We start from the raw sequence: 12201 nt of genomic DNA on the forward strand, positions 1-12201 counted from the left end.
CACACACACACACACACACACACACACACACACACACACACACACACGTACATACACGTACATACACTTGAATACATATGCACACACTCACACACACGGTTCTACCAGGTGAAAACAGCCTAGTATTCATTCATTGTCGTAGCACTGGAAACTGCAGCGTGTCACAGTATAATTTTTGCCCTATCGACTTTATAAGCAAACATTCGCTGCAGTGAGTCATTGCAACCTGGTTCTGAGAGGTCCAAAATTTTAAATTAAATCCTGGGGCAACGTGACTGTGGTCCTGGGGTACAAGTTTAGACAAAGAAGCGGGCAAGTTGAGACAGACCTGCCCTGCTGCAGAAAAGTAACCAGGCTTGCATTGAGAGCTACTGTTGCCTGGCAAGGCACTCAGATGGCCCCTAGGGGGTGACCAAGGTCACACAGCCCTGCTATTAAGAAAACCACAAGACAAGATGTGCTAATCATTCTCCCTCCCTAACAGGAGCAGACACCCTCCAGATGGACAGGCCAGGACCTTTACGGCCTTGGCGCCTAAAATAGACCAAGGCTTGGAAAAAGCTTGGAAATTCCCCGCTTTCGGTTTTAAAAACCCTGTTCCCCCAGACCTCAGGGCTGCATACCTCTCTGTTTTCACAGGGAACTTGCGGCCCGAGCTTGAACTTGTATCAGATAAACCCTCATGTATTTGCAACAGAGTCGATTCCTGGTGGTCTTTGGGATCTCATGAATTGGGCATCACAGTTCAAGGTTTCTGAAGCACCATAAATAACTGACCCTGGCCAGACTCGTCTCGGATATCCTGCTATTACCCAGTCAGGGTGATGCTGTGCTCACCAGGCTTACCCTTTGCGCCTGTGGCCTGTGGGCAGCACTGCTGCCCTCTCTGTCACTCGGCAGTGCAAGCTGCGTAAGCTGCAGCCGCAGCAGCTCCACGCTGGAAGCCCGAGGCCAGCCCTATTCAGCAGTGACGTGTTTCCCAGGGAGCTCAGGGCCACTGCACACTACCCTGACCTTGGTGTCCCCCGCAGCTCACCAGGCACAATCACTGGCCATACGCATAACGATCTGTTTCTGTGGGAGCTCCAGACCACGATGCCTCCCCACTGGTGCACCCATGGCAGCCCCACGGCTTGTTGGGCGCCGTCTTTGTGCATGCAGATGCTGGCTGAGATGCAGCAGCCTGGAGTATAGATTTGTCATTCTCTGCCATGCTTGGCTCTGTTCTACCGTCTTTCTTCTCAACTGCACGAGTCCGCTTTTTAAAAACATCTTCCCATAGACCTGCCTTTTCTTCACAGCTGTTCCAGAGCTACTGCAGGCTCCGCAGACTCCTTTTCCACTGCTGTATGACCCTTCAGACCCTCTGTGGGTCACTCAGACCCTACGGAGTTCCGGGGTGCCAGTAGCTGCCGCCATCTTTGTTTTCCTTAACAATATAATTTTTTTTCAGCTTTTTAAAATTTTATTTTATTTTAATCACAGGTCATTCACTTCTATCCCAGCTGTAGCCCCCTCCTTTCCCTCCCAATCCCACTCTTAACAATACGATTTTTATGTACTCAAAATTTGAGTTTCTCTTTACCAACAAATGAATTGCTATTATGTTGAAAAGGCAAGCTTTTAAATATAGAACATCCATCCAGTAGGGCTGGAGAGATGGCTCAGGGGTTAATAAGGGTACTTGCTGCTTTTGCAGAGGACCCAGGTTCAATTCCAGTACCCATGTCAGGCAGCTCACAATTGCCTGTGATTGTGGCTGCAGAGAATCTGACACTCTCTTTTGGACTCCAAGGGCACCGGAACATGTCCACGTGCATGCGCACGCGCACACGCAGACACACACCCCCCTTTTTTAGATATCCTAAGAGTGAGGGCGTCTACTTTGTGGTAGAGCACTCATTCATGGTGCCCTGGGTTCAGTCCCTATTACCACAAGACAGACCAAGAGCGACACTCAACAAGGTCATTTGGGACGACTGGGCACAGTGTCATTTTGGACACTTTGGAAAACTTTTCCAGTCGGACGTGGTGGTGCACGCCTGTGATCCCAGCACTTGGGGAGATAGAGGCAGGTGGAGTCTGTGAGTTTGAGGCCAGCCTGATCTACAAAGTGAGACCAGGAAAGCCAAAGCTGCAAAGAGAAACCCTGCCTTAAAAACCAAAACAATAACAAAAACCAAACAGAAAGTAAGAAAACTTTTCCATAACAATGGACTTTATGCACAACCTACCATTTATAAGAAATTTCATTTTTATATTGATAATCCTCTAAAAATAAAGCCAATTAAGTGTCTTCGACAATATGTATAAATAAAAGCTAATTTATTTGATAATTGAATGAGAGAAACTGAGCCAACCTGGATGACTTTACCATGGATGAATCTGACAAACATGAAATACAGCCAGATCCAGGCAGCTCACATGGGTCACATGACTGGGTCCTCCCCCATCACACGGGACCCAGACTGAACTCACATCTTCAAACCTGGCAAGTGCCTTCGCTCTCGGCCACCTCACTGGCCAACAATTCTATTTCTTGACCTATGCTGGCTATACTGTGCGCTCACTTTGAAAATTATCCCAGGGTGCCCGAGGCAAAAACCAGAGGTTAAAGAGCAAATAGGAAAACATGGTCGAGGAAGAGGGACCTTGGGTATTTGCCTCAGCTGAGATAAAGAGGTCAGAGGTGAGGGCTGCAGTCAACAGCAAACAGCTCAATGTCCCTGCCGCCGCGCGGCTCCACTGCTCCGCCACGTGCAGCCCCGGACAGTTTACACCCCCCAGCTGCCGAGCTCCAGGGCGGCCGCTGCTCCTTTGGGCTCCTTCCGTGTCTGAACTCCCTGGACAGAGACTGTTTCATAGTTCCTCAAAACAGACCCATGGAAATGCAGGCCTAAATGTAAGGAGCGTGGATCACTGTCCTCGCTGAGGCAGGTGCCAACGGACGGCTTTTCCGGCGAGGACATGGCTGTTCTTAGCTTCATCTATGCAATACAAGCAATGTAATCAACTCGTTCTCTAAAAGAATGAAGCTGAAACCTGAGGCCCAGCCCTAACCCCTCTGGCTGGATTTCATGAAGCAACCACACCTGAACTCTCCCTTAGTTTTACTCTTCTAATGCTACTTCCTCTGGAAAAAAATGTTTTACGTATGTAGACCTTCTAAATGCAGGCCATGGGCTACCACTGGGTCCTTAAAGAAGAAGGACACAGAAGAAGCGGAGGACGAGACACTATTTATTATTTACCGTGGGCTCAGTCATTTCCTCTTCTTTTCAGGGAGGGGTGTCCTGAGCAGGCTGAGCTGGAAAAAGAATGGAAGTCATTAAAACACGGTCACACATGTGGCTTTAGAAATCTGTATTTACCACTTCTAATCACTCTTGGATCCAGCAGAAAGTGCAAAAATATTCACACTACTGAAGAGCTAATGGCCTAAGGATCACTAGAAAGATGGTGTGGAGCTGGGAGTGGGGTCTGTTGGGGTGCCCAGCGCTTCATCCACAGCTCTGAGAGCATGGGCCAGGGAAAATCAGGACACCGCTAAGGCATACAGGCTCCCTTAGGGTACCAAGACATTAAAAAATAATAATAATAATTAAATGGGAACTTAACAAAAAGGTGATGTGTCCCAGAAATGCAATGTATATATATGTCTGATAGTAGCGTGTATCAGAAGTACTGATGAGGAAGATAAGCAAACCTTTATTTTTCATAGTTTTCATGTACACAGACACTAACACAAGCACTTACCTTTCCTCGACGGAGGCACACAGAACAACACCCTGAGGAGTGGGGACAGGCAGTCTTTTCCTCCCTCATGGTGAGGCGTGCTCCTGCTGGACCAGGACCTCACCTGATGGTTGTGTCCGTCCTGTCCACCTGACCCCGCCCGGAGTCTACATTGCCCCTTGCAAGAGCTCTCGGAAGGCGGAAAGAGCAACTCGGGCCCACTTTTAACCTGGACCTCGGAAGTGGGAAGATGCTCCCCTTTTTGTTCGCTCATCATCTTTTAAAACACATGCTAAAAACTCTCAGCCACGGAAACTTAATTTGGTCTTATTTTTTCCCCTTTTCTGGTCTACATTCCTTAAATTCTCTTACTGGGTATTTTTAAGGAGACAAAGGATGACAGTTTTCTCTCATAACTGTGCTTATAGTTTCAAAAACTTTTCTCAAGTAGTGGCTGTGAAACTTTGTCATCATCCACACTGAGAAGCAGACTTTCTTCTTCACATGTACATGAGGACTCAACACCATTCAAACCTAAACAGAACCCACAGATTCCAAACCAACAACGGGCAGGTACACAGCACTGGCCTCAGCAGAAGAGGGACACAAATGGGGCAGAAAAGAGGCTTGCTTCTCCCTTGAAACCATCTGGCTGTCTTTGAATACATACACATTTGGACGTATGTGTATGCACATAAACACACATATATGTAAAAATATATACTTTTATTGATTTAATTCCAAGCAAGGCATATGCCTGTATTCCCAGAACTTGGGAGGCTGAGGCAGGAAGTTTCCGTAAGGTCAAGGCCACCCTGGCTATAGAATGAGACTGGCTGTCTCAGCTACTCACTCACTCACCGCACAACACAAGGCTGTCCTTTAAATAGAAGTACTCTCTCAACACGAAGTGTACGACACAAGAAGCAGGGTTGCCTACAAGCTCTCTCTCGCTCTCAGGACACACTCAGTCCTTGCACCTGAGAAGGAAGCTCCCGCCCGCAGTTTTCAGACATGGGTAACAGAACACACTAGCCAACATGCAAAGCGCTCCCTCTTGTGGGCTGTTAAAGCTGAGGGATTGCTTCCTAAAACAGTTTCCCTGTTTCCTTCCTTTCCTCTAGGTTATGTCATGAACTTGCATGTGTTTGGTTGGGATAATGTCTTGTGCGCTGTGTAAAGGTTGTCTTTGTATTATTCCAATAGTGACTTTTGCACCAACAGAGGTCTGAGTACAGGCTGGACTTCAGGATTGTTATTATCATGAAGCATCGTCTGTCTCAGTGTTCTGGAACCATCTTCTCCATTGTCTTCTGATTGGTTTACTAAAGAGCTGACTGGCCCATGGCAGGCAGGAGAAAATGGGCAGGACATCTGGGCAGAGAGAGGAACTCTGGGAAAGAAGCAGCAGGCGAAGGGGAAGGGGCTCCCCAGCCAGACACAGAGGAAAAGACCGGTGTGTGAAACAAGCCCGAGGCATAACATAGGTTAGTATACTCGGGTTAATTTAGGTTCTGTGAGCTAGTCGGGAACAAGCCTACACCAAGGCCACACTTTCTTAGGTAAATAAAAGGTCTCTGTGTCATTACTTGGGCAGCTGTTGGGCTGAGACGGTCCATCGACAGTATTTTCCTCAAATTCCCTCAATTTGTATTCATTTTACTTTTTTTTTTTTTTTTTTTTCCCCAAGACAGGGTTTCTCTCTATAGCCCTGGCTTTCCTGGAACTTGCTTTGTAGAATGGGCCTGGAAATTAAGAGATCCACCTGCCTCTGCCTTTTGGAGTGCTGGGATTAAAGGCATGAGCCACCACTGCCTGGCTGACCTTCACTAGCTTGTATCTGATAAAAACAAAGAAACTCTCCCATGTAAACTAATGCCACTATTATATCAAAAACATTGAACACTGATACAGTAATAAAATCTATTCCTGAGGCTGGAGAGCTGGCTCCGAGGTTAAGCGCACTTGCTGCTCGTCCATATCTGGTGACTCAGTGCCTGTACCTCCAGCTCCGGGGAATCTGGTGCCCTCTCTGGCTTCCCTGGGCAGCCCCTCCGCCGTGCACATTCCCACACTCACATCCTCCTGTTTTCTAAATCTGCAAATTTAAATATCTCTAACTATTTTAAGGATACCCATCTCAAAATTATTTTTGAAAACCCATGATTTAATCAATAATTTTATCCTGAGGCTGGAGAAATAGCTCAGTGGTTAAAAGCACTTCCTGGTCTTGCAGAAGACCAAGTTTCAGTTCCCGGCACCCACACTGGGCACTCATAAGAGCCTGAAACTCCATCTTTGGAGGCTCTAACACCCTCCAAGGTCACCAAGCACATACGCAGTTCATACACACACATGCAAGCCCTCACATAGCCATATAAATCTTCTAAAATTATACTTCTAAAATGCTCTCCTGCTGAAATTCGTTCAGTAGCTTCTTTCATAGATTTGTTTCTAAATGCCTCATTGGCCTTGATTCCCAAAGTTGAACTTCAGCTATATGGAATTAAATACCTTTGTTTGTTTGTTTTCGTTTTTCAAGACAGGGTAACCACTCTGGCTATCTTGGAAATGGTTCTGTAGACCAGGCTGGCTTTGAACTCACAGAGATCCACCTGCTTCTTCCTCCCAATGCTGAGGTAAAAGGACTGCACCACCATGCCTGGCTATGATACACTTTTAAGAAAACACACAGTACGTACTCCCTAAAAGCCACTGCACATTCTGTTTCCATACAGCGACTCCTGACCAGCCCCGCTTTCCTTTGCCAAAGCCTTCTGTGAAGTCAACACCACTTCACTGCTTAGCTGGGAAGCTCCTGCGTCCCCTAGGCTCCCACACTGTGACAACCGGCACTCTGCAGTAGTGTTATTTGTTGGTATGTCAGGACCCCTGCACTGCAGAGCGTGTACGGTGTGGACGCTGTGAGACTTGATGTCTCATGGCCTAGCATAGCAAGTCATAGGAAGCGTGCAGTAAAGCTTGTCAGATGAGTTCTGAGACATTATGATTAGTGTGTTGAGGTCTTTAATGGAAAAATAGAGACATATGGACAATAAGCAAAGACATAGAAACTAGGAAAGAAAGCGGATGCTATAAATAAAAATCTTTCAAACATAAGCAAAAACTGTCTTTGTGCTGCTCAGCAGAATCAATACATGAAGGGAAACATCAGTGAGTTTTAAGCCATGTCAATAGACACTTTCTAAACATAAATGCAGAACAGTGGAAAATAACCAAACTATGAGACAGTATTAAAGCATTTAATAAATGCGATTGGATGCCAAAAGGAAAAGAAGTATTTTAAATAATGATGTACAGGAATGTCACAAAGTGATGAAGTGTTTGGCCATAATTATAAGAAGCTCAGAGAATAGAAGGCTGAGGGTGGGAGAGAGCGACACACACGTAAGTGTGCCACATGCTGAAAATAAAGCAGAAGCCAGTAAACACACGCAACACAACTCTACAGAAACAAGAAAAAGAGCTATAGCGTTGGGGCTTGGTCTGGTGCTTTGAGTACAAATGCTAAATTCTGGGCCCCAAGATCCAAGTGCAGTCCAGATGAGCGTATTCTTATGTACACCTGTTTTTGTTCTGTAAGCTTCGCTCCCCAATTATCTCTAGCTGGTTAATAAAGAAAGCTGGACAGCCTGTAACTGGGTAGAAGAGAAGTAGGTGGAGCTTCATTTCCTGGGCTCACAGTCTCTCAGGTAGACCACAAGGTGTAAGGAGGAGAGTTTAATCCGAGACACACACAGTGGAAGAGAGCTGACATCTACACGCTAACAACTGAGACACTCTGCAGCCCCAAAGCCCTGTAATTCTAACTGGGAACACTGGAAATATCAGTATAAACCTAATGTTTACCTTAAGCATATACTTCCTGGTACAAAATGATAAGCCCTAGAAAAGTGCCAGCTAAAAGAAGCCAGTCCAGCCCACACTTGTAACCCCAGCAGAGGCAGGCGCATCTCTGTGAGTTCAAGACCAGCGTGGTCTACAAAGTGAGTTCCAGGACAGCCAGGGCTACACAGAGGAACCCTGTCTGTGGGTGGGGAGATCAAATTTGCAACTAAATAAACATCGTGCTCTCCTGTTCTAATCACATTCTGCCTCGGTTCCTCCAGCCACCTCCTGCAGCGCTGCTCTTCCTTTGTACTAAGGGCACCACTCCTTCCTCGCATTCCTGCTGGTCCAGTCCATCCCTGGACTATTCCAAGTTTCTTGACTGGGCTTTCTCTCCTTCACTTACTCTGCCCCTGCCCCTTCTTCATTCCTTTTCCAACTGTTCACTGGCACCAGAGCAGCCAAAGTTGCCACATTCAGAATACCTCCCACCTCAAGAAAGCTGAAATCGTGACTACGAGCGATAAAGCCCACCTTCCTGCTTCCCCCGCCCCCACTGAGCTTTCTTCGTGCACCTTGCACTAGTCTTCCCCTTCATTCACTGTTTTAACCACCAGCGTTTTCATCCGAGCAAGCAGGAAAACGGCAAAACCTTTACAAGTGCATTCTCCCTGTGTGGACGAATCCTTCCTAGCTCCTTTTCTTCCGTCATCTCCTTATCGTTCCCTTTCTCTATGCCTTCCCTGGCCCTCCATCTAAATCTACTTCCCATCTCCAATTCTCAATAGCCTCTGATTTTGACTTTTTTTTCTTAGTGTTTTTCAGCATTTGATATATTTCATATTTAATTTACTTACTTTCTTATCTGGCCAGCAGCAATGTAAGCAGCATGATAGCTGGGGGCGGGCGCTGGCTGCTTCTTTTGTTCACGGCTATTCACGAAGCACCAACAATTGACTGGTATGTATCCAACATTCAGTAAGTATTGAGTTTATAAAAGGAGCCTCAGCACAGGAAGCACTCTGGAAACAAAAGATGAAAATATAGCACAACTTTAGGAAACAATAACAAAAAATATTTTTAAAAAATGCTTGATTTTGGATGCTATCGAGGGTGTGTTTCCATTCAAATATTATATTTATCCAATATTATTATTATATTCCAACAATAGATTTATCTATGACTTCAGCAATAGTATAGAATATTAAAACCTTGCACTAGGAACAAACATTTGCCGGTTGTGGTGGCGCACACCGGTAGGATTTGCTGAAGGAGGCAGAGGCAGGAGGATCACGAGTTCGAGGCCAGCCTGGGCTACACAGTTTAAAAAAAAAAAAAAAAGGAATAAACATTTTACATTTAGGGTGGTTTTAGTGAAGATATACCCATTAACATATCATTTCCACTTCTAAAAGCCTACCTACAGGGTGGGGCCGACCTTATAATGCTGTCAAACAGCTCTTTGGTCATAAACCTAAACCTATAACTTCAGGCCAAACTATTCCAGAGACAGACGCATATGTGTATACCAAGGGAAATGTAAACGGTACACATTTGTAATTGTTGATGTCTCTATGTTAACAATACACTGTTAAACAAGAGCCATAAGTTACAGAACTCTGTATATGACGTGGTTGCTCTTTTAAGGCCCCATGTTCTTCATATGAACACATAGATGCCCGTGTTCTTAGTCGCAAAGAGTGGAGAGAAGTAAATTTGACAGGAGCTGTATGACTTGTAGAACTGAATCATTTTTCATCTTCGGGCTTTTCTACATCTTGCTCTTTGGGGAATGGAGTGGAAGCAAGCAGCAGGGTGAAAGACACAAGACAGCTTGTCAATACAGGAAGATGAATAGCCGAGCGCTGGGGCTACTGATATTTAGTATGAAAACGCATTTCCGATTATCACAAGCTCATTACAGCCCTCGTTCCAACACCGTCTCCACGCAGCTCCACACACAATCCCACCCACACAGTTTCTCACCCATTCATTAGCTCAGTCATCACCCGTGCACCCACGACCCTAAGAGCACACGAAAGAGAACTCGCAAACCGCAACCACGTCACGCGAAGGCCACGGCCGCTGCCCACCGCTGGCACCGCGTCCTCCATCCACACCCGCGCCGGGTGCACAGGGCCCGGATCCCACCCAGCACAAAGAGTCCGGGCCTCCGGCCTCCCGGGGACCCACCGCCGAGCCCGGCCACCGCCCGCCACCCCACACCCCAACGCCGCCCAAGGCGCACAGCCCAGCGGCCTGCGAGCTAAGGTCACGGGGAGAAGGGCCACAAACCTGGGGTCCGTTAGCCGCAGGTAGCGCTTCCCAGAGGCCCCCGCGGCTAGCCGGGCGGGTCTGGCCTTCCGGGAGCGAGCTGGGGGAGCGGTGCCCACGGCCCTGGGGAGGACGCCGCGCCCCGGCAGGGGAATGGCCTTAGGCCTCGGCGGGTTTTCCGGCAGCGGCTTCCCCGCGGCCTGGAGCTCACAGCCCGGGAGCGCAACTTGCAACTGAGAGGAATCCTAATGGAGCCGCTGCTTTCTGGGCTCCGGACTACATCTCCCAGAGGCCTTCACGGCCCGAGACTTGCTCTCACCCAGATGGGGAAAAAATGGCTCTGGCAGGAGGATCTCAGGGTTTAAGGAGTCCGGTCTAGGCGGGAGGCGCGGCCCACCGGCGACCGTCTCCCCCTGCACGGCGAGGGTGGTCCTCCGCAGTCACAAACTCCTGGGAGCAGGGAGGAGGAGGCGGAGTTACGTGAACACGCGTGTGGGAGACTGAGGTCACGGGCTCGGGGTGTGGAGCTTACGGAGTTAAAGGACGCTGCGGTTGAGTGACGTCTAAGGCCGTGTGAATTTGCAACCGCTGCGGCGACCGCGGCCGCGTCGCAGGTTCTCCACGGCGTTTCACCGCCATCTTCCGGTTTCGACAGAAACACTCCTCGATTCTGGCCGACGGCGGTGCTGCCCTGACGACGCAGGACTGTAACCACGGTCGCCGGGCCCGCGTGGGAACCAGCTCGTAAGGAGACTGAGCCGTCGACCAGTCAGCTGGACCCCTGTCCCGCTTAGCCATTCTTTCTCCGTCCTTTCCCTTGCTCCCTCTCTAGTAATCTAATTACGAAAGATACTGGGCAGCTCTTCTGCTGCTTGCGGACATAACCTATCTTCTCTGAGGAAACGTCTGTTCAAATTGTTTGCTTGTTGCTTTTTTTTTTTTTTTTTAATTGGTTTTGATTGTCTTATTGCCTGGAGTTGGGGATGTAGCTCAGGGGGTCTTGCTTGCCTTGTATGCCCAAGGCCCTGGGATCCAACTCCAGGACCAGCAAACAAAACAACACAAACAGGGAACAAAAACAAACAACAGAAAAGCCCAACTTAATTAGCTATGTGGTTTACAAGTACTTTGATCCACGCTGCAGGAGCAGGTCGTCTTTGTTTTTAGAGGTTTCTTTTTCTGTCGTGTGTATGAGTATTTTGCCTGCAGGTACGTCTGCACCACACGTATGCAAGGCACAGAGAGACCAGAAGAGGGAATCCGATTCCCTGAACGGGTCTGGCAGGTGGTTGAGAGCCACTCCGGGTGAGTTCCGGGGATTGAGCCCAGGCCCTCTGCAGGCCGTCTCTCCAGGCCCTGCTGTAGACACAGAACTGTAGGCAATGGTTGCCTTCTCCTCTCCTTGCCTGGTATCATTGTTGTCACAGAAGCTTCTTGAATTTGCCGTGGCTTGCTGTGAAGAGCAGAGTGGCCGCGCGCTCACAGAAATCGCCCTGCTCTGCTTCCCAGCTGCTGAGATTAGGGCCCAGACGGTTTTTTTTTAAACGTCTGGCTTGCCTATCCCAGCACCACGGAGAGCTTCTCCCGTACAAGGATTGGCTTTCGATCAGCTACCACAGAGAAGAGTTCCATACACAAGCACACATCCGCTATTCTAACCCTTCCCTGTGTCAGGCTCATTCCTATGGCACGCTGCACGGATCTGTCCCTACCGCCGCACATTTGAACATCAGAATACCACACACTGTGAACACAGCCACGCCCGCAATTCCTGAAGGGCATGCCTACCCTGGCGCATCATGTTCGCCACAGTGACACTCAGAGAAACGTGTGTGCGCGTGCACACACTGAAAGAGACACGGAGGGTTGGGCAGTTATTCTCAAAATTGCAGTCATGAAAGAAGTTTTTCCTGAAGAACGTGCTATTTGTTTGAATGAAGCATGGAGTCCGATGAAGACGCTGCCGGGGACACGGCCGGCCCGAGGGGCAGCGTGCTAGCTTGCCTGGCACTCTTGAGGGCCTGGGTTCCATCCCGCAAAGAGATCCAAGGAGGAACTAGAGAAACGGCTCAGCAATGAAGAGCTCTCTGGGAACCGGTGCCCTCCTCCAGCCTCTCCCGGCACCACACGTGCCCGTGCACGTACGCAGAGGCAGGTAAAAACACACTCACACAGGTAGGTAGAGAGACATAGGGACTGAGCCTGTCAGCGCAGCTCAGCGAGGCTGCCCCTTCTGTCCGGACTACATTTCCCAATGGCCCCAGCGGGCGCTGGGCCGTCGCCCCTTTGTGTCCTCCAGGCAACCGAGGCGCTTGTTTCTCTACTTTCCCCGGGGATAACATC

General features: G+C 48.6%; 1 protein-coding gene across 1 annotated transcript in view; it reads right to left on the reverse strand.

The window, feature by feature from the left end:
- LOC129667344 (zinc finger protein 569) overlaps positions 1 to 10294 on the reverse strand; it is a 15845-nt gene extending 5551 nt beyond the window's left edge. The window contains exons 1-3 of the mRNA XM_055594949.1: positions 9880 to 10294; positions 8442 to 8606; positions 3252 to 3307 (exon numbers count right to left, since the gene is read on the reverse strand). Of these exons, the coding sequence (XP_055450924.1) occupies positions 3252 to 3266 (15 nt within the window). The 5' untranslated portion in view covers positions 3267 to 3307; positions 8442 to 8606; positions 9880 to 10294. The remainder of the gene's footprint in view (positions 1 to 3251; positions 3308 to 8441; positions 8607 to 9879) is intronic.
- Positions 10295 to 12201: the final 1907 nt, after the last annotated feature.

The sequence above is a fragment of the Psammomys obesus genome, unplaced genomic scaffold (assembly GCF_907164565.1).
Source record: "Psammomys obesus unplaced genomic scaffold, mPsaObe1.curated_primary_1811, whole genome shotgun sequence".
Lineage (NCBI taxonomy): Eukaryota > Metazoa > Chordata > Mammalia > Rodentia > Muridae > Psammomys > Psammomys obesus.